Source organism: Ochotona curzoniae, unplaced genomic scaffold (genome assembly GCF_017591425.1).
Source record: "Ochotona curzoniae isolate NIBS_2020 unplaced genomic scaffold, NIBS_Ocur_1.0 scaffold_4505, whole genome shotgun sequence".
Lineage (NCBI taxonomy): Eukaryota > Metazoa > Chordata > Mammalia > Lagomorpha > Ochotonidae > Ochotona > Ochotona curzoniae.
Genome location: NW_024467118.1, coordinates 620035 through 641808, shown reverse-complemented (window position 1 = coordinate 641808; position 21774 = coordinate 620035). Strand labels below are relative to the sequence as shown.

At 49.4% G+C, this 21774-nt stretch overlaps 1 protein-coding gene across 1 annotated transcript in view; it reads left to right on the top strand.

The window, feature by feature from the left end:
• POLN (DNA polymerase nu) overlaps window positions 1-21774 on the top strand; it is a 109439-nt gene that overhangs the window by 55102 nt on the left and 32563 nt on the right. The window contains exons 15-16 of the mRNA XM_040966307.1: window positions 19693-19750; window positions 20749-20826. Coding sequence (XP_040822241.1) covers window positions 19693-19750; window positions 20749-20826 — 136 coding nt within the window. The remainder of the gene's footprint in view (window positions 1-19692; window positions 19751-20748; window positions 20827-21774) is intronic.

Genomic DNA, 21774 nt, shown 5'->3' with positions numbered 1-21774 from the left:
GTGCCCGACAGTGGCGGGCTGGTGGTGAACGTTGCCACCGTGCCCGCCACTGGCAGTGGCTACTTGCTTTACCCTCATAATCGGTTTGCCTAACCATTTATCCCGTATCATTCTTGTGAAAGAACTAGGTTTGTATTTCTGTTTTCTTGTGTTGTTTTATTTTCTATTTCATTGATTTGTGCTTTGGCCTTTATCATTTCTTTTGTTGTGCTTGCTTAAAAGTATTTATTTATTTGAAAGGCAGAGAGAGAGAAAGAGAGCTCTTCCATCCACTGGTTCACTCTGCAAATGGCTGCAGTAACTGTGTCTGTTTAGGCCAAGAACCCCATTCTGCTCCCCCCGTGGGTACAGGAGCCAAGCCCTTGCGCCATCCCCTGTCCTCCCCAGGCTGGCAGCTGGCACTCCTGGGACGCCGGTGTCTCAAGTGGCAGCTGAGCCTGCACCCGCACTGGCCCTGCATGGCTTTGCTTCTCCCCTTCCTGGTCCGTCAGGGCAGACACTGAACTGCCCCTCTAAGGAGGCTTTAGCCTGGCGTGGCACTCAGGCTCGCTGTGTTTTCCTGCCACTCAATAATTTCTGATATTTTGTATGTTTTTATTATCATTCAGCTAAGAAAACTTCCTAGCAAACCTTTTTTAAAAATAGATTTGTTTATTTTTATTTTTATTGGGAAGGCAGATTTACAGAGAGAAGAGACAGAGAAGAAGATCTATCTGCTGGTTCACTCCCCAAGTGACCGCAACAACAGAGCTGAGCCGATCTGAAGCCAGGAACTTCTTCTGGGTCTCCTCTGTGGGTGCAGGGTCCTAAGGACTTGAGCTATCCTCTCCTGATTACCCAGGCCCCAGGGAGGGAGCTGCATGGGAAGCAGAGCAGCTGGGGCATGACCCATCGCCCAGGTGGGATGCCACACTTGGCGGTGGAGGATTAGTCAGCTGAGCCATTGCACCTTCCCCCTCTAGCAATCCTTTGGATGTGTTTTTTGACTTGTTAGTTTCCATATGTTTGTTATTTAGTTTTAAAATATGCTTCTAATTTCTGCCTTTTTGTGTCAAAATATGTACTTTGCATTACTTGAATACATTTAAATTTGCACAAGCCTATTTTATGGTCCAGAAAATGGTCCTTCTTGGAGAATAAATAAATATACAAGGCCTGGCACGGTAGCCTAGTAGTGGCTAAAGTCCTCACCTTACATGTACCAGGATGCCATGTGGGCGCTGGTTTGTATCCCAGCTGCTCCACTTCCCATCCAGCTCCCTGCCTGTGGCCTGGGAAAGCAGTCAAGGACGGCCCACAGCCTTAGGACCCTGCACCCGCATGGGAGACCCGGGAAGAGGTTCCTGGCATCAGATTGGCTCAGTTCAGCCATTGTGGCCATTTGGAGAGTTAACCAGTAGATGGAAGATCTTTGTGTCTCTCCTTCTCTCTGTAAATCTGACTTTCCAATTAAATTTTTAAGAATATGTATTCTGTGCTGGCACTGTGACACAGTAGGTAAAGCAGTGCCCACACAGCCAGCATCCCATGTAGGTGCTGGTTAGAGTCCTGGCTGCTCCAGTTCCAGTCTGCCACCCTTCTCAAGTACCTGGGGGAGCAACAGAGCATGACCCAAGCACTTGGGCCTCTGCACCTACATGGGGGACCCAGAAGAAGCCTCTGGATTGCAGCAGTGACTACGGGGAAGTGAACCTGCAATGGAGGATCTCTCCTTCTCCTCTGACTCTCTAATCCTTTCAAATGAATAAATACATACATCGTTTTTAAAAACAAGGTTTCTCCCAATTATTAAGCACCATTTTTAAAAAAGGCTTTATTCTGCCTTCCATGAGAGTGTGTTCCGTAAACACCAGTTAGATCCAGTTGGTAAACAGGGTTTCCACATCTGCTGCAGCTTGCTGTTTTCTGCCTAGCATCTTTTGCTTTTCCCTGCCGTTGCCCCCAGGAATCGCTGTGTCGCAGCCCGGGGCAGTGCTTCGTGCTCCTTGCCTGAGACTGAGGTTCTTGGAAGTGAGGATTTCTGGTTTTCATCAAACTTAGACAGGTTTTGGTGACTACTCAAATACTTTTTTGATTTTATTCTTTTTTCAAGATTTAGTTATTTTTATTGGAAAGGCAGATATACAGAGAGGAGGATCTTCCGTCCGATGGTTCACTCCCCAAGTGACCACAACGGCCGGTGCTGAACCAGTCCGAAGCCAAGAGCCAGGAGCTCTTCCGAGTCTCCCACGTGGGTGCGGGATCCCAAAGCCTTGGGGCTTTGAGCCATCCTCCACTGCCTCCCCAGGCCACAGGCAGGGAGCTGAATGGGAAGTGGAGTGGCTGGGACACAAACCAGCACCTATGTGGGCTGTGAGGGGAGGACTAGCCGGTTGAGCCCCTGCCAGGCCCACTGTCAGTTTCCCCAGTGTGTTCCAGATGGATTAATCGCAGGAGTGATTGTTACCGTGGACTCCGTCCTCCTGGTTCCTGTACGTGTGATACTCTAGATGACATGCTAACAATTTCAGTTGTTGAATCACAGGTCTTAACAAACTCCTTTCCTTTGTTCTGAGATAATGGAAGCTTCAGGCAGATGGTTGGCTCATGTCTCGTCCTGCTGTTGTGACTGGATGGGCAGTTCCAGAGAAGTGCTTCCTGTAAGACCAATGGTTCTGTTCTCTGCAGGAAAGACCTGAGAATCCTCCATAATGTTGCAGGAATCAGGAGGCAGCAGCCCCAGTGCTGCCCGTGGTTCTCGGGTCCTTTGGGGTGTTTTTGCAGCCTGCACTGGTTCTCTGCTGGATGCTCAGCTGTCGGGGCAGCTCAGGACTGTGGTCCTGAAGCTTGTCTCACTTCTGTTGGTAAGGAAGCGGCTTCTCGCCCGCTGTAACCTCTGCAGTAGAAGTGGGAACTCCTGCCAGCCCTTCCTCCTTCTGGACCTCTGCATCTCCCATGTTCTCTGGTTCGGGACCAGTTCATCCTGGTTGCTTGCTTTGTGAGAATCTCGATCCTGTGTCCCTGCTAGAAGTTCTCTGTGCATGCCTGGCCGTGCCAGGCACGATCCTGTGCAGTGGCCACGGAAGCAGAAACGTGCCTGCACTTTCCTCTAGGCGTAGCTCTGTGTCTGGAATGTGGTGGGCTCAGAATACTTGCTGAGCGCAAAGCTGGGTTATGGTCCCTCCCGGCTGTGTTGCAGTGTCTCAGTGTCGTCGGGTTTGGGGTCCTCAGTGAGCTCACTAGTGTGTTTGCACCCGGCCGAGGGGTCTGCTTTCTCCCCTCCAGGGCTCACACCTGCCACTTCTTGTTTGCTGTGCTTCTCTGTGAGGACCTGCCAGCAGCCGCATTCCTCAGCCAGGCCTTCCTTATCGCCATGGCGTTAGGTGTCCCTTCTTGTGTTCCTGCCGCGTCAGTGTCCTCAGGTCACTGCGGTGCTCTCATGATGCTGGCTCGGGATCTGTCCTCATTATGTAATGCGAAGAGCTGACCCTTCACACGGTGTTACTGCGAGCCATGTAGTGTGCAAGTCCTGTTTTCCTTCTAGGTTAGTGTTTAACTTTTAAGAATAATGTCATAACTGTATTAATTGGAAATGGAGGAATCAGGCCTTACTCACCTGCTTTGTGCTTGCCCTCTCTTGAAGGTGGATCCTTTCCTGCTGGGGTTGGCTTGTTTTTCTGACAGTGTGCCCGGCGTTGCAGTGGTGTGCTTGGGCCAGCTGTTTGGGGTCTGGCTCTGGTTGTCGCAGTGTGTCCATGTGGTCACAGCCCAGTGTTGTGGTGTCGTGCTTGGGGGTCTGGCTCTGGTTGTCGCAGTGTGTCCATGTGGTCACAGCCCAGTGTTGTGGTGTCATGCTTGGGGGTCTGGCTCTGGTTGTCGCAGTGTGTCCATGTGGTCACAGCCCAGTGTTGTGGTGTTGTGTTTGGGGTCTGGCTCTGGTTGTCGCAGTGTGTCCATGCAGTTACATGCTTGACCCAGTCTCCGCCTTGCTTTGGGCCGTTGCTCTTGTTGTTTGTGTTCAGGTGCTACCTGCCCGGGGAGTTCTGAACACATCCTGCAGCGCAGTCTTGGCCTGGTTTCTGCTGTTACTTCAACTCAGGGAGACTTTACCACATCTGCCTCAGTCCTCCTTCTTCTCTCCCAGGTGCACATAGAGGTCTTACCAAAAAAGAAGAACAAGGCAGGAAGCCTGTGAGCCTCTGTGTGCCACCGTCCAGTGTCGAGGCAGGTCAAGCTGCTGCCTGTGTGCACGCTGCTGTCCAGGGGAGCCTCTCCTGGGTCTCCCTTGTGGGTGCAGGGCCCCAAGCACTTGAGCCACTCTCCGCTGCTTTCCAAGGTCAGTAGCAAGGAGCTGGATGGAAAGTGGAGCAGCTGGGACACAAATCAACTCCATATGGGATGCTAGTACTATGAGAAGAGGGTTAGCTTGCTACACCACCCCAGCCCCAGTTTTTATTTATTTATTTTTAAATAAAAAACATTAATTTATTTTAAAGGCAAAATTACAGAGAAGGAGTGACAAAGAGAGAGATCCTCCATCTGCTGGTTCACTCCCCAGTTTGTCATAGTGGCCGCCAGGAGCCAAGCTCCCACACGGGTACACTTGGGCTGTTCTTCACTACATTTCCAGGTCATTAGCAGGGAGCTGGAGGGGAAGTCGCCCACCCAGGACTCGAATTGACATTGCTGTAGGACACTGCTGTACCGCCATGCTGGCACTGTGTGTGAGGGAGATCTGAGTGGTAGGGCACTGCTGTACCGCCATGCTGGCACTGTGTGTGAGGGAGATCTGAGTGGTAGGACACTGCTGTACCGCCATGCTGGCACTGTGTGTGAGGGAGATCTGAGTGGTAGGGCACTGCTGTACTGCCATGCTGGCACTGTGTGTGAGGGAGAGATCTGAGTGGTAGGACACTGCTGTACCGCCATGCTGGCACTGTGTGTGAGGGAGAGATCTGAGTGGTAGGGCACTGCTGTACCGCCATGCTGGCACTGTGTGTGAGGGAGATCTGAGTGGTAGGGCACTGCTGTACCGCCATGCTGGCACTGTGTGTGAGGGAGAGATCTGAGTGGTAGGGCACTGCTGTACCGCCATGCTGGCACTGTGTGTGAGGGAGAGATCTGAGTGGTAGGGCACTGCTGTACCGCCATGCTGGCACTGTGTGTGAGGGAGAGCTTTTTAGGAGTGTCTGTCTCCAAGCTCTCAGGCCTGTGCTCCGGATCTGAGCATCTGTTCCTGTGCAATCCTAATTTGCTCTTGTTTCATTCTGGATGTTGTTCTCAGGCATCCGTACCATTGCCCTTTTCCGTTGCTGGTACTCACCTTCACCCCATTGCCCAAAGCTTTGGGACCCTGTACCTGAGTTGGAGACCCAGAAGAAGCTCCTGGCTCCTGGCTTCGGATTGGCTCAGCTCCAGCCATTGTGGCCGCTTGGGGAGTGAACCATCGGATGCAAAATCTTCCTCTCTCTCCTCCTCTCGGTATATCTGACTTTGCAATAAAAATTAAATAAATAAAAAGAGGTCATTAACTGAGATTAATAGAAGTAATAAAATCACAGCACTAAATCTTAATTATCAAGAACTGAAATATAGCTAAGGTGTTATTATGGGAAAACATTCTTAGAGTGGCCAGTGTTAAGGTGCAGTGGGTTAAGCCCCTCCCGGCAGTGCTGGATGCTGCACTTCTAATCTGATGCCCTGCTGATGTACAAGGGAGGCCGTGTAAGATGGCGCAAGATGGAAAATGACTGAGGACCCTGCTCTATCTGGGAGACCCGGAAGGAGTTCCCGGCTGCTGGCTTGGCGCCGTCCAGCCAAGGCCACTGCAGCCATTTGTCAGTGTGTTGATGGGTGTACCTCTATCTCCATCTGTAATTTCCTTTCAAGTAAATGAAGTAAATCTTCAAAGATCTTAGGGGAGACACAGCATCGGTTCTTAGGACTCAAGTTCTAGGTAAGGCATTTCCTACAGCAGCACGTGTGTGATGTGACATGATTTGGAGATTGTGCGGATAGAAGACGCGTTTTTCATAATAGCTCACAAGTGGTAGGATTTTGATTAATACAATTAATGAATTCTTCTAGTTAAGAGAGTCTCTAAAGAAGTTTTAAACTGTGAATATGTATTTTTTATAATTTGGGGAAATTAATATTTTCTTAATAGGAGGGATTTGAAATCTCTTCTGATGCTTTTTGAAAAAGATAGTAAGTTGTGCATAGAAAGTTATTGCCACTTGGCATTTTGAGGTGAGAGTAGCGGTTGAGTGTTGGAGAACATCTGACTTATCTGCAGCTTTTGGCTATTCACGATGAAGTGACCAAAAGCATTCCTGCACAGTTTGTTGTGTGAGCTTGAGCCCTCATTCTCTGGGCTGAATGCTTGCTATTGTTTAAATCCAGGCCTGGCACAGTAGCCTAGTAGCTAAAGTCCTCGCCTTGCACGTGTGGGAATCCATGTAGGCACTGGTGCTAATCCCGGCAGCTCCACTTCCCATCCAGCTCCCTGCCTGTGGCCCGGGAAAGCAGTGGAGAACGGCCCGAAGCCTTGGAACCCTGTACCCGTGTGGGAGACCCAGAAGAGGCTCCTGGCTCCTGACTTCGGTGCAGCTCAACTCTGGTCATTGTAGCCACTTGGAGAGTGAATCAGCAAACGAAAGATCTTCCTCTCTGTATATGACTTTCTAGAAAATAAATAAATAAATGTTTAAATCTTAGTTTGAGTGTCCCCCCAAATCTGGTATGTTAATAGCTTGGTTGTGCAGTTCTTGTGTTAGCAGTTAATGGATTAGTGTTAGTGGTCGAGGGATTAGTGTTAAGGGGGCTTACTGGGGCTTGAGGCAGAGATGAGATAGGACACGGAGCCGCATGATGAGATCCTGATGGCTATCAGGCGACAGCGCACAGCACAGCCCTGAGAGCCTTGTCAGTCTCTGCTTCCTGGCTACCCCGTGCTGTGCCACTGCCGTGCCCATGCCTCCCCTGGTGGCTGAACCTAGGGGCCCTCCAGATCCTGCACCCTAAGTCCCCTGCCTTGATCAGAGATGGTTTCTCAGCCGCTCAGAAGGTGACTCGAGGCCAAGGGCATACCTGCTAGATTGTGTATTGTAACATCTGTCCTGGTGGTTTCAGGTTGTTTGTCACTGACCTTCCGATTTCAGATGCCAGTGCTTGTGTGTACACTCGTGAGGGATACTGCGGTATCTCTGTGTAGTTCTGTACAAGATGAATCAGGAAATGTCCTGTTGTGTTTTCCAGAAGATACGGTATAGGACTGAAGTTACTTCTTTATTTAAAAGTCAAGAGATCCTCTATTGACATCAGCTGGACCTTGCAATTTCTTTTTGGAGAATTAAAGCTCTGTATTCAATTTCCTTACTAGCTGTAGTATTTACATTTTCTGTTTTGTATTGGGCAGATTTTTGTCTGTTTCTTGAGAAATTGACCTGTTTAGTGTAAGTTATAAGATATACATGCGAGTCTTTGTTCCTTGTCCTCCCCCCAGTATTACTCATTCCAGCCTTTTCCTTTTTGTTCCTCCAGTGAGTCTTTTCAGTTATAATGCTCTTTTTCAAGTAACCACTAATTTTTTCTCTATTACTTTGTTTTAAGTTTGATGATTTCTGTTCTTTATTAGTTTCTTTTCCCTGATTTGTATTTATTTTGCTTTTCCTTTTCTAGATTATTTTTTTTAAAGATTTATTTTTATTATTTTCTTTTATTGGAAAGGCAGATATACAGAGAGGAGAGACAGAGAGGAAGATCTTCCGTCCGATGATTCACTCCCCAAGTGAGCACAACGGGCCGATCCTATGCCGATCCAAAGCCAGGAGCTTCTTCCAGGTCTCCCGCGTGGGTGCAGGGTCCCAAAGCTTTGGGCCGTCCTCCACTGCCTTCCAGGGCCACAGGCAGGGAGCTGGAAGGGAAGCGGGGCTGCCGGGATTAGAACCGGCGCCCATATGGGATCCCGGGCGTGCAAGGCGAGGACCTTTAACCACTTGCGCCACCGCGCCGGGCCCCCTTTTCTAGATTCTAGGAAGGAGACCAGAATATTTTCTTTCCTAGAACTGCAGCTTTCACTGTCTGTACCCCATACATTTTGGCAAACTTTGTCAAAGAAAAATGCACCAGAGTTAAACTGGGTAGGAAGAATTTATTCAGCATTCTTGTACTTGGGCAAGACTGAGCTCAGTCCCACGGCCTCAGGGAGCTGGGGCCGATAGCCAGTGCACAGGGGGAGAAATCAGCGTGGGGGAGCGTGCAGAGCTTGGCCAGTTGTCAAGGTCAGAGGCCTGCTGCTGAATGTTCCAGAACTCTGCCTCTGTGCTGCCAACCATGCCTGGTGGAGCCGCAGTCACCAGCTGCAGCCCTGTCTGCTGGGATGTCCCTTCCTGTCCCCTCAATGAGAACAGCTTGTGGTGTGGGTTTTTTTTTTTTTTTTTCCTCCTTTGCAAACAGCACTGGAAATTCCAGGTTCCTGGATTCTCTAATCAGCCTGGGACATATTCAACAAGCATAAATAAATGAAATTGGGACCTCTGTGTGTATCATTCTTTGGGTCCTGTGGTGCTATTTGGTCATCTCGTGTTGGCTTTACCCATGATGCCCAGAGCGGCTGGAGCAGGAAGTATGTGGAACTGCAGAAGTCAGCTAAAGGAGAGTTTTGAAATACCACCCAGGGTTTATTTTGTTCCCAGCACGTCGTGCTTCTCAGAGGCAGTCAGCCCAGTGGGGAGGAGGCCTCTGTTACTTCAGGAGTGGGGTGAGGTGGCTGGCTGGCAGCAAGACTTGTCCAAGAACACAGCAAAAACCAAGCATGAGAGAGTCTGGTTTCATTTCTTTACCTTTGAATTAACTGGTGCAACTTAAGGTCTTATGTTTTCAGAGTTCAGGCTTGTAGAGAGGATGCAGACTGTGCTGGCAGGGCAGTTAGCAGTACCCTGTCATGGGAGGGCAGCCGTGGGCCGTGGAGTGTGAGGGAGGGCAGCTGTGGTGTGTGAGGAGAGGAGAGGGCAGCTGTGGACCGTGGGGTGTGAGGGAGGGCAGCTGTGGACCACGGGGTGTGAGGGAGGGACAGCTGTGGGCTGTGGGGTGTGAGGGAGGGACAGCTGTGGGCCGTGGGGTGTGAGGGAGGGACAGCTGTGGGCCGTGGGGTGTGAGGGAGGACAGCTGTGGGCCGTGGGGTGTGAGGGAGGGACAGCTGTGGGCCGTGGGGTGTGAGGGAGGACAGCTGTGGGCCGTGGGGTGTGAGGGAGGGCAGCTGTGGGCCGTGGGGTGTGAGGGAGGACAGCTGTGGGCCGTGGGGTGTGAGGGAGGGACAGCTGTGGACCACGGGGTGTGAGGGAGGACAGCTGTGGGCCGTGGGGTGTGAGGGAGGGACAGCTGTGGGCTGTGGGGTGTGAGGGAGGGACAGCTGTGGGCTGTGGGGTGTGAGGGAGGGCAGCTGTGGACCACGGGGTGTGAGAGAGGGCAGCTGTGGCCCATGGGGTGTGAGGAGAGGGCAGCTGTAGGCCGTGGGGTGTGAGGGAGGGCAGCGGTGGGCCGTGGGGTGTGAGGAGAGGGCAGCTGTGGGCCGTGGGGTGTGAGGGAGGGCAGCTGTGGGCCGTGGGGTGTGAGGGAGGGCAGCTGTGGGCCATGGAGTGTGAGGGAGGGCAGCTGTAGGCCGTGGGGTGTGAGGGAGGGCAGCTGTGGGCCGTGGGGTGTGAGGGAGGGCAGCTGTGGGCCGTGGGGTGTGAGGGAGGGCAGCTGTGGGCCGTGGGGTGTGAGGGAAGGCAGCTGTGGACCACGGGGTTTGAGGAGGGAGGCCGGGCAGGGAAGACCCAGGAATCAAACACAGTGAGCACAGCTGCCTGGCTGACTCCATTCTTGGCGGCTGGAGTCCTGGACTGGTCAGCCTTCCATGGGCCAGGGATTCCACGGGCCTGAGGCTCTGCTCCTCACCTTCCTGGGGTGCCTTGATGACCCACTGTGTGTGGGCAGGAGGGCCTCAGGTGGATCTCTTCTGACAAGCACCCCTGGCATGCATCCCTGGGCCCTGTGTTTCCCTAGCGTGGCAATCTGCTCCTCTTTTCTAAATCAGAGTGAGCTGTGAGACAAACAGGCCAAGGCCAGGCTCACAATGAGGGTGGACTGTATTTCAGAAGAAGACTGTGTGCCCAGGGCCCCTGGACTCAGGAGAGGGCAGTGTCCCCAAGCAGCAGGCCGTCATAGCAGGAAGTGACAGTGGACACTGGCTCTGGCAGGATCCCAGTTGCATAGGCTGGCTAAGGGGCATTATGGACTGTGGCTGCCCTGTGCCCTCAGCCTCCAAGGGCTGTGTGTGGGGCAGGTCCAGCTTAGGGTACCCAGTGTGGGTGCTGCATGCCCTGAGAGCTCTCCCCGGGGGCCCATGGACACTGGTCCATGTCTGTTCAGCTAACCAAGCACAAACTGAGCTGATGAGTTGAGGCTGTCTCTGCTCCCACCTGACTTACAGGTCTAAGGAAGGACAAGCCTAGTTCCCCTGGCTGAGCTGCCAGGCCACCCACTCCTCCATCCCCTCTCGTGGCTACTCTCCCACACAGATCTCCCTCACTGCCCAAGGCACGTCGTACAGGAGGTCCTGGTGCTCCAGTGATGTGTGCCCCAGAACGGCCAGTGTCCTTGGGAAGTGGCAGGATTATCTTTTCCTGCCATCAGCAGAAATAATGGTATACTTAAACCATGATATAAGTTTAACTTACCCAGTACCTACAACTGTGTCACATAATACAATGTAAAAAAAAAAAAAAAAGGTTTAACTTAACCACTGTTTTCTGAACACCTGAAAAAAATTAGTTCTATCATGACACTTTCCATTCTGTGTTCCAAAGTGCCAACCATTTAATGAATTTTTTCTTCAGGGCACCACTATATGAAGTTTTGCGTTCTTGATAGGATATTTGAGCTCTGCTTTTAATCAAGACTCATAGAAATATTGCAGTAGCTAATTTGTTTTGATTTATTGTGTGTATGTGTGTTCTTTTTCTTTTCTCATCTTATTACTATTTTATCATACAGTTCCATAGGCTCTGGGATTTCCCTTACTCCCTCTCCATATCCCCTCCCCACCACTGATTTCCCCAGTGTTATTGTAATAGTATAGTTCTTCATGAACAGTAATAAATCCATCACTCTTCTATTTGAGTGTATCCTGGTATTACAGGCATGGACAGTTGCAGAGAGTCCAGCATCCTGTTGTCAAGATATAGTGAGCAGTTTCATTGGGATCCATTGTTGATCTGGAAGTGGAGATGCACAGTGCATTGTATCCTCACATCTGGATATTATAGTCTCCATTACACAGTTACTATACATTCCCTTAAATGAAAAGCCACAGTACAAAATCAACAACAGGAAGAAAAAAAATTTTTTAATGCCATTAAATTAAATACCATGCTACTGAATGACTAATGTGTCACTGAAGAAATGAAAAAGAAAATCAAAAACTTCTTGAAGAAAATGTTGCTGCTGTATGACCTGTGAATCAGTGAAGAATTTAATATGAGAAAAAAAAAAAACAGAAACATTGAAATCTAAGATGCAGTTTCTGCTGATCTTTGTTGGTGAGATAGATGGGTTTGCTTTTTAATCCAGTCCACTAATCTGTGATGCCTGATTGATGAGTTTAAGCCATTTACATTCAGGGCTAATATGAATAGGTGGTAATCCAGTCCTGTTGTGTTAGCAATAAGCTGTTCATTGTCTGATTTAGTCTTCCATTGTTATTTTAACCACATTTGGTTTTGTGGCACTATTCGTTTTCTCTGTCGAGAACATCTTTAAGGATCGTCTGTAGAGCAGGTCTGGAAGAGGCATATTCTTTGAGCTTTTCTTTACTGTGGAAGAATTGTATTTAATTTTCAAATAAAAGGGAAAGCTTTGCTGGGTACATTATTCCGGGCCAACAATTTTTCACTTTTAAAATGTGGAATATGTTGCCTCATTCTTTTCCAGCATATAAAGTTTCTCTAAAGGTCCGCTGTGAGTCTGACTGGGCTCCTCTAAATGTTAATGGATTTTTTTCACATGCACGTTTAAGGCTCTTTTCCTTGTGTTCAACAGAAGAGAGTTTGCTTATCATGTGTTGTGGTGATGATCACTTTTGGTCAACCCTGTTGGAAGTTTTGTGCCCCTCCTGGATCTTGTTTCTGAGTTCTTTCTCGGTATTAGGGAAGTTTTGATTTAATATTTCATTGACTACCTCTTTAAATAAACATCTTTATATACCTTCTGGAACTCCCATAACTCTTATATTTGGCCTTTTAATAGTGTCTCTTGATTCTTGATTTTTTTTTTTTTGCTTGACCCAGCTCTGCTTCCAGCTTTTTGTTTTTTCTGCTAGTGACAGGAAATATCTTCCAATTCTGAGATTCTTTCTTCTGCTTCATTCATTCTGTTTTTGAGACTCTCCACTGTACTTTTAATTTGCTCCACTGTATTACTCATTTCTGATGTAGCCACTTTCATTTGATTCATTTCCTGAGTGACATAGTCCTTAAATTCCCTGAGCACCTGCTTTACATGCTTCTCGTTGTTGATAAGAAGCTTTATAAAGTGTTTTGAATTTTGTATCTCCCATTTCTCGATGTCCTCCTCTGTGAACTCTGAGGTTGGCAAAGGCTTTTGCTCCTTTGCAGTGGAGTCTTCAGTAATATTGATTGTGCCTCTGTCTCTTCTTTTGCTCTTGGTCATTGTACTTCTGGTTAGCAGAGTCTTCTCCTTGGGGCAGGTTTGTAAGCTGTGTCACCCACAGGTCTGCAGTTTGATTTTACTGATTGTGTTCAGTACTCAGTTCTTTTAGTCACTTGCGCCACTCTCTCCAGCGAGTTTCAGGCCTGAGCTCTTGTGTTAGGCTTCCACCATGGTCTCTGTAGCCCCAGCTCCTGGACCACCCGTCTCCACCTCCTGTGATATGTGCTGAGGCTGCACCTTTGTCTGCACAGCCTTTCTCCCACTTCCGGTTGGAGCAGGTCCCAGGATTAGGGAGACACCAGGTGTCCTAGATAGCTAAGCTGTTGGTGCTGCTGAGCTTGCCAGAACCTGTTGGCCGTCAGGTCTGAGGGCCACAGGACCTGTCTTGGGTGGAACCTGTAGGATGCCATGTTGTTGCAGTTCACTGAGCCAGAAATGAGTTCACTCCCAGCTCAGCAAATGCGCACTACTGTCCATAGCCCTTGACTCCTTAAACAAAATGGTGCCCGATACGGAGGAGGAAGGCAGACTGGGCTGTGAAATGCACCCTGTTCCTGCACTGCCCCTCTGGAACTGCTGCTCTGTCTCTGCTCAAATCAAATTAAACAGACCTGGGCCCGGCGCGGTGGCGCAGTGGTTAAGGCCCTCTCCTTGCACGCCCGGGATCCCATATGGGCGCCGGTTCTAATCCCGGCGGCCCCTCTTCCCATCCAGCTCCCTGCCTGTGGCCCTGGAAGGCAGTCGAGGACAGCCCAAAGCTTTGGGACCCTGCACCCGCGTGGAAGACCCGGAGAGGCTCCTGGCTTCGGATCGGCATAGGATCGGCCCGTTGTGCTCACTTGGGGAGTGGATCATCAGACGGAAGATCTTCCTCTCTGTCTCTCCTCTCTATATATCCGCCTTTCCAATAAAAAATAAATAAAAATCTTTAAAAAAAAAAAACAAATTAAACAGACCAGCAGGATGAGCAGTACTTTGTCTGGGTTCACCTCCTGAGCTCCCAGTGAACGACCCTGCCCAGCTTGTTGCTGGTGTAGTTCCAGCTGCTGATGAATTTCAGATCAGGAACCTTCTGAGTGTCTGCCTGGAGTGTCCCCCCTGCTCCTTTCCCACAGCATCTTGGGTGCCTGCTGGTCATTGTGAGGAGGTGCATTGCCGGAGTCCAGCTCCAGCCGAGTTCGGAGCTCGGGAAGGGTGCGTGGAGTCGGTGATAAAGAAAGACACAGACACTTGGTGCGTTCTCATCACAGCTCAAGAAAAGCTGTCCTTTTTATTTACTCAAAACCCCTCTCAAGCTTCTGCACAAGCAACTAATTGTTCTATTTTTTACTTCAAGACTAGGGGGGCATGTACAGACATTTGGTCACTCCGTCTGCACTTCAAGGCTAAGCAGGTGCCCCTAAAGATAATTCTGCAAAATACTGCATTCATATTCTTCAAAGCAAGCCATTATTCATTCTTCAACAGCAGCCATGGAGCAACAGCCAGGACTCCAAGGCCAAGGCACATGAGATTACCTGCTAATCAGTAGTACATTCCCACCACATTTCTACTTCTATAATTTACCCATCATTTAATGGGAAAATAGGTTACAAGGGAAAAAACCTAAAATCTAAAACAGAAATTTCAAATGTTAATCTCCCTACAACTACAGACTCTATAACCCCATAAACAATGAGACAATAATCAAAAGCATTTTTTTTAATAAAAGCATCCTTAATTCCTCTAGCTAAAAATTATAAAAGTAGCTAAAACAGTTACATTTTCTATGCTCTAAAAAATTGCAAAGGCAGGCTGGCCTTTGAAATAACAATAACTGTATTTATTGCCATAGCAGTTTCAGCTCTCACTCCCATCACTTGCATTAATATTTAGGATATTTTCAAGCCCCTTCCCTGAAGGAGTGCTGCATGTCTGGGCCAAATTCTAAGACAATGGTTAAGTACCCAATAAGGTGTCCAAAAATGGCATGGGCTTAATTGTGCTCCTGTGTGTAAATTGTCAAAGGCTCACTCACCAAGATATTATCAGTGACATCAACTCTCAAGCTCACATCAGTTGCAAAAACTGTCTCACAGGAGCAAACAACAATGCCTCAATAGATTACAGAATTCTTAGTGAGGTGCTTGAGTGTCCATGCAGCCAGGGAGTGAAACAGCGTCAGGGTGGTCAGAGAGAAATCCGCCGGGCCCTGCCAAACAGCTGCAAGCTCCCCGGGCCCTGCCAAGCAAGGGAGCTGTTCTCTTCACACCTTCGTGCCATCCACACCTACTGCACAGACCCCAGCAGTGCACAGCCCTTGCCAGCCGAGCAGATGCCAGGGTCGGCGTCTTGTTTGTGCGATCATGTACCTTGGGTGCGGGCTCCCGGCCTCACTCCTGAGGCGGTGCATGGGGAATGCAGCCCCTCTGGGAGGCACAGTGTCTGTACATGGTGACTACTGATCACTTCTCCCACCTGGTATTGGGCATGTGTGGTCATCCCAATTGCCCTTGGTCTTTGGGCGTTAACGTGGTGTGTGAAGCCTGGAGGACAGCACACATGAGCTATGTGGCAGCTCTTATGCACCAGCAGGCACTCACAGGCCTGGTTGTCCCCTGGACATGTTGTCTCGGGGAGTCTGCACGAGGCCTTCCTGGGGAGGTCGGGGCAGGAGCCCGGGTGTCTGCATCCTTTCTGCCTTCCTGGGAATTTGCTACACACACTTCTCCAGTTGTACTCAGAGACCTAGTGGAGATTGTGTTATTAGTAAGCAGCCTGAACACGCACCAATGGCTACATGGGATGCTGGTGTCACAGGTGGCAGGCTTACCAGCTACCTCAGAGCTCTGTTCCCCATCCCTACCCTCAATCTTGATCTGTGACACTGCTTTCCAGTAAGCAGGACCAAAGCTCTTTGAAGAAATGGCCTGATTCTAGGAATGCAATGTGAAATCTGCAAGATGAGCTTGAGACATCTTACAGTGCAAGAAAGCAAGAAAATGCTTTGCAGATGATGGCATGTCATCCCAGTGCTTGTGCCCCCTCACTTGTGTGCAAGATCCAGATGAAGCTCCTGGCTCTGGCCTGGCCCACCGGGGCGTCGCTGCTGTCTGCGGTGTAGACCAGCAAGCAGAAGATCTGTCTCTCCCATCCCCTTCTCCCTGCAACTCTGATTTTGAAACAAATAAATGAATCCATCTTTAAAACAAGAAAAATGGACTCAGGAACCAACAGAAAGAGACGCAGTGGCCAAATCTGGAACGAGTGGAGCAGCAGAGCAGCACTGGATCGTAATGCGGAGTAGCGTCACCACCGTGAGTGCTGGCATGAGTGCTGCATGAACAGCGGAAGCAACACATCACTCGTGTAGAATTACTGCAAATACTGTTCTGCTGCATGCCCATGGTCGGATGTGGTGAATACTACGCTTCACCCCTGTGGTCGTCCGGCCAAGAGCACATGACCCAGCAGCACATGACGAAAGGCAGATCCCGCCGAATGAGCTCTCTGCCTGACCAGGCCAGTGTGAGAAACCATCACAGCCAGAAGCCTGAGGCCTGGGCCTGCGCTGGGGCTGGGGCAGAAAAGGGTGAGGTCTGAGTGCATTGGTCGAGTTGGTTTTTAGCCCTGACCAGCGCACCATGGGAACATCCAATGTTAACAAAGCGGACAGGGCCTGTGATGACTGTAAATCTTCACTGCTTCTCTGTAGACTCTTCTGTAACTGAGCAGCTGTTTTCATTAGAAGTTACTTAGTGTGATAGAAGATTCTGTGCATCTCTTTAGTTCACTCTCAACACACACAGAGTCTGGTTCCATTTTTATTCATTCCTTTCTATTAGACCAAGGTCCGATCTACTGGGTCTCTCCCAAAAGTCCAGCTAACCAGGACCTGGCCACTGGTGCCACCGACTGTAGCCCTCAGGGTCTGCATCAACTGGAAGTGGGGACGGAGAGGCGCCAGGCACAGGCCTCTGCAGGGCAGGAGGGCCTCATGGGATGTAAGACATACTTGACCAGTCTGTTGTGCATACTGACATGCACAGGAACTGGGGCTGAGAGTGGGCATGGTGGGGGTTATTGCAACTCCAACCAGGCTGCAGTTCCTGCTGGTTATGTGTGAAGGCCAAGTGTGTGGTGGACAGGGTTTGGCTGGGCTGCAGCATCCACTGGTTTGCGTGTGAGATAGGACTGGAGATAGAACTGACCAGGTGACTGAAACCGCCACTGTGTGTAGGTTGATATGGGCAATGAACTGAGCTGGACCCCATACTGGCTGGCACACGCAGGAGTCAGGGTCACTTCTGTTGTGGTTCCTTTGGGGACCCCATCCACAACTGGAACACAGGACTCAGAACTCCAACCACGGTGACAATCACAGGAGCTGTGCGCTGACCGTGGGGTACATGGGTCACAACTGGGCCTGCTCGGGTGCTGGAGCCTGTGCGGTGGACGGCACGCCCAGAAGCACATCGGGACATGACAGCTAGTTCATCGAGGCCTGCAGAGGACGTCCAGGACCACGGAGGGCAGAACAAACTGCACAGCTCTCCCAGTGAAGTTTTGACAGTGAGTAAAGACTCTAAGGTGCATGTGTCAACCAGTGGGCCTTGGGAGGATTTCCTCAACCTTGGAACAACAAAATCAACACCTCAGAACTACTGAACCACTAAGCAGTATTCTCAGAACAGGCTTCACACTGGGAACCCTGGGGTGAGATCCGGTGGCAGTCCCCAATTCCCAGATGCTAATGCAGTTGGGCTGCAGGGAGCAGTCCTCACCCCTTCTCTCCCTGCTTCCCCCAAAAATTGGAGGCAGCTGTCTCATCCACTTTCCCCTATTCCTTGACCCTTCCTACCATAATCGGTGTTCCACATGGGCATGCCTCCCTCTGAACTATGTAAACATCATCAAAAATAAAATGTATTATTTAAGACATAAAAATGGATGTTTAATTATCTAAAAAGGCTGTCTGCAAAGTCATGTAAAACTATGCATTTCAACTTAAGATTTCTGCTTTCAGGGGACAGTCCTGTTTCCTTTGCAAAGCAGCTTGTTTCATGTGCTGTGGGACGTGACTCTAGGAGTGGCATACTTATTTGCTGGTTGGCGTGACAACACACTGCTTCCCAGGCCGTGTACATTAATTATAGCTTTTGGGTGCATGCATTAATTACAGTCCAACTCGATGCTGGTTTGACGTGCTGTTGGCTAGGAACTGTTTTATCCAGACTTTGACACTGAACTTCTTAAAGTGAGCAATTGTATACATGTTTTTTATTAGATGGAAAGGTTTTTCTTTCCCTAGTTAGTCATCTTAGTATGATGTTTGTTGATCCTTTTCAATACGTTTTCTGATGAAGTGGTGTTTTTGTATATATATTCTGATACGATATGTTACACTAATGAGTTTTGGATTTTAAGCCATTTGCATTCCTAAGATAACTCTCACTTGGTATGATGTATAATCCTTTTCCTGTTACTGGATTCAGTGTGCTAATATTCTGATGGGGATCATCGTGTCCATAATTCTCAGGGATGTTGGCTTGTGTTTTTCTTTTCTTCTGGAGTCTGACTCTGGTCATCACAGGCCAAGCAGGCTCGTCCTGCCACCCTAGCTGTGCCTCTCAGGGTGTTGTACACGCAGAGTCCCCCAAGCGGGCTGCCTGCCCTGCCACCCTGGCTGTCCCTCTCAGGGTGTTGTACACGCAGAGTCCCCCAAGAAGCCTCACCTGGGCTGACCTCAGACTTGAGTCCAGTGTGTGCCAGGCAGTGCATGGTCAGGTGTGCCATGTCATCTGCACCAGCCAGCGCACGTACTGGTGGGTATAGCTGCCTGGTCAGTTCTGCCTCAGCCCTGTAACTCATGGGAACTGATGGGCGCTGTAGCCCAGCCCAGCCAGCCCAACACAGACCTGGTCCTCATGCACATCAGCAGGTACAGTGGCCTAGTCAGGGCAACGCCCAATAGCTCCCACCGAGGCTGCCTCAGCCCCGGGTTTTGCATGTGCCAGTTACAGCTGTGGCCTAGCCTGGCCCAGCCCACATCCCATCTGGCTCTTGGCTACACTCATGGGTGCTGGAGCTTAGCTCAGCCTACCTCACCCGCCCCCAGACCCAGCCCTCTCTTATGCTGACAGCTGCCACCTCCATGCCCATCCTGGCCTGCCTCCAGTCTTGGTTCTTGCGCTCACCAGTTGTAGGTACAACCAAGCAGGGGAGTGCTCACAATCCCCCTGCCTGACATGCTGCCAGCCTTGGATCTTGCATCTGCCAGGGGATACTATAGTCCAGCCTCACATGACTCACACCCAGTCCTAGCACTCTCCAGCTGGTGCTGTGGTTTAGTCCAGCTGGTCTGCACACATCTCCTCCTTTGGATTGGGTCATTTCTGTTGGTCCATCTTGATGTCTGCTTTGTGTGTACAGTCCCTCTTGTCAAGCTTATCCTGTGTGTATTTGCTACAAAGCATTGTGTGATTCTAACATGCATAAAACCTGAAAGTCACTGAATTAATATCTGCAGACCCACTCCAACAGTGAATATAATAATGTTTGTCTTAGCATGTCCCTAAGGAAGAGAAACCAAGGGGCTATCCTGGTGGCATAACAAGCTGATCCTCTGTCTGCAAGTGCTGGGATCCCATATGGGCACTGGCTCATGCCCTGACTACTCCAAAACCCTTCTAACTTTCCTGCTTGTGGCCTGGGAAATCAGTAGAGGGTGACTCAAAGCCTGGGGACCCTGCACACACATGGGAGAGAGCCAGAAGATGTTTCGTAAAATAATGCATTTTAAATACAGGCTCATTGTGCCATATCTAGGATGCAGCCCTGCTGCAGGGGCTCAGGCACTCAAGGTTCTACCACCCCTATGGGATTCCTAGCTGTGACCCAAGCCTGTTCCTAGCCACTGTGGGCAAAAGACAGAGAAAACCCACTTAAGATTGAAGTAATCAATTTTAATTTCTAAAAAATAAAAAGTATATTTCAACTGAAGCTTTCTTTTCTTGTTAACAGAATATCCAAGGTATCTCCAAGCACCCAATTCACATTGCTAAACCTCAGAATATTAAAGGTAACACCTCTTTTTCATGCTAAAATATTGAGTAGTGTTTTGGAAGCCTGGAAATGTTTGTAATTATGTTTTTATGTAACTAGCAGCTTCATTCTCCTGAGGTTTTCTTCTTTGTTTAAATGACCAGGACTTACACATTTTAAAAATTTAAAAAGAGCTAACATGAGGGAGTAACTGCCTTCCAGCAGTTTGCAAGTTAAAATAGATAATAATTATATAAGGAAAGTAACTTGCTTCCTACTATCTCTCCCCTCCCAACTTCCCTCAAAGAACACAGACACACGTAGAGACACACACACACAGGCACACCAAGACGGAGAAACACACACAGACAAACAGACATACACACACAGACACATATACAGTCACACACACACACAGGCACATGATGGCACTGGCTTTTCTTAAAGCTTGAAAATGACTGGAAGTGTTTGTCAGAGGACTTGAACACTTCTTTCTATTCTGCTGCGAGGCTGGTGGTCACGGCGCTGAACAGGGACAAGTTCTGTGTCTGGGCCGGTCAACATTCACTCGGCCGCCCCATGACCCTGCTCCGAGCACTGCCCTGAGATGGAGGCAAAGCGTGAAGCCTGTGGAGCAGTCCTTGCTCAGCCGGGCAGACCGCCCGTGGGAAGCAGTGATAAGCTGCTGTGCCTCAGTGGGCAGCCGGGTGTGGTCCCACGTCTCCCCCTCAGGGACGCCCAGACGGCCCCAGACGGCCCTCATTGAATGCTCTCTGGGAGCGATACTTGATGTTTTCTTCATGAAGAATATTCTAAATGAAATGAAACTTTCTAATAATGAAAATATAGTGGAATTCTAGGACTTACTTTTAAATAAAATATCAGAAAATAAAAACCTAGTGTTAAATAAAATATAATCAGAAAAAATGAAAAATCTAGGTTTTTACGTTATAATGATTTTAAAATAGTTGTGTCTAAGTATATGCAGGGTCTGCTCGTGCAAACTCACAATGTTCTCTCAAAATCACGGCTCAGGTGACGAAGATGAGATCCCCGCCATCTCCCCGAGGGCCATGTTGGTTTCTTCTGCGGGCCACAGCTTCCTGGCAGCAGGTACGTGCCAGCTGCGGACAGCAGGTGTCCCCATGGCCACCTCCTGGCTTCCACGCAGGTCAGATGCCAGGGACAGGACGTGGGTGATAGGGTCACTTGTCAAGGTGAATGTATTCCTGGAACTCTGGAATCTCCTAATGCCTGCATCCTGTCATGGGAAAAAACCCTGCTGTCTGAAACACCAGGAAGCAAACTGGAGATAGGAATGATCTTGGAGTTGTGGGAATTTCTGGGAAGGACAGTTACCTTCGAGGCGTGCTATTTCTGTCTACACTGAAGTGATAGGATTGGAATCCTGAGCTTTTGCATCGTAAATCTTTATTGAAGTAATTGGATCAGAATCCTAAACATTGTAAATCTTTACCTGCTCTGTCACTAAATAGCCCCCATTATGTATTTACCCAATATCATGTAGCTACTGATTTTCCCACAGATACTTGCTATAAAAACCCCACACTTATTTTGTTCAAGGCACTTCTTGTTCATGGCAAGAGATGACCACACACCTGGACATTACATAATAATCATTTCACTTGCCTTGGAGTCTCGTTCGATTTCATTGAACTCCAAAACTCATATGCTCAGAGGAGCCCTGAAACACATTGTCATGCAGTGTGGAGGGACAGGCCTGCTGTCTCCTTGTTCTCTCCCTCGACCCTCTGCCTGATGGCCCTCGGCCTGTCCTTGTGGTTCACTGACCCACAGCCACAGTGGTCACCCTGCCCCTCTTCCAGCATGGCAGCTGGCCCTGCCTCTCATTCCTGCTACTCAGCCCACTCCCCAGAGCAGCTGCCCTGTGTGCGTGGGCACCCGCACACATATGAGCAGATGCTCTGTCACCACATGACCTCACTCCATTGTCCCCATTTCACGTCCTGCCCACTGTCAGCCCCTCTGGGAGAAGGGCAGTGCAGGCCTTTTCTAGAGAGCTGCTTGCTGAATAAGGCT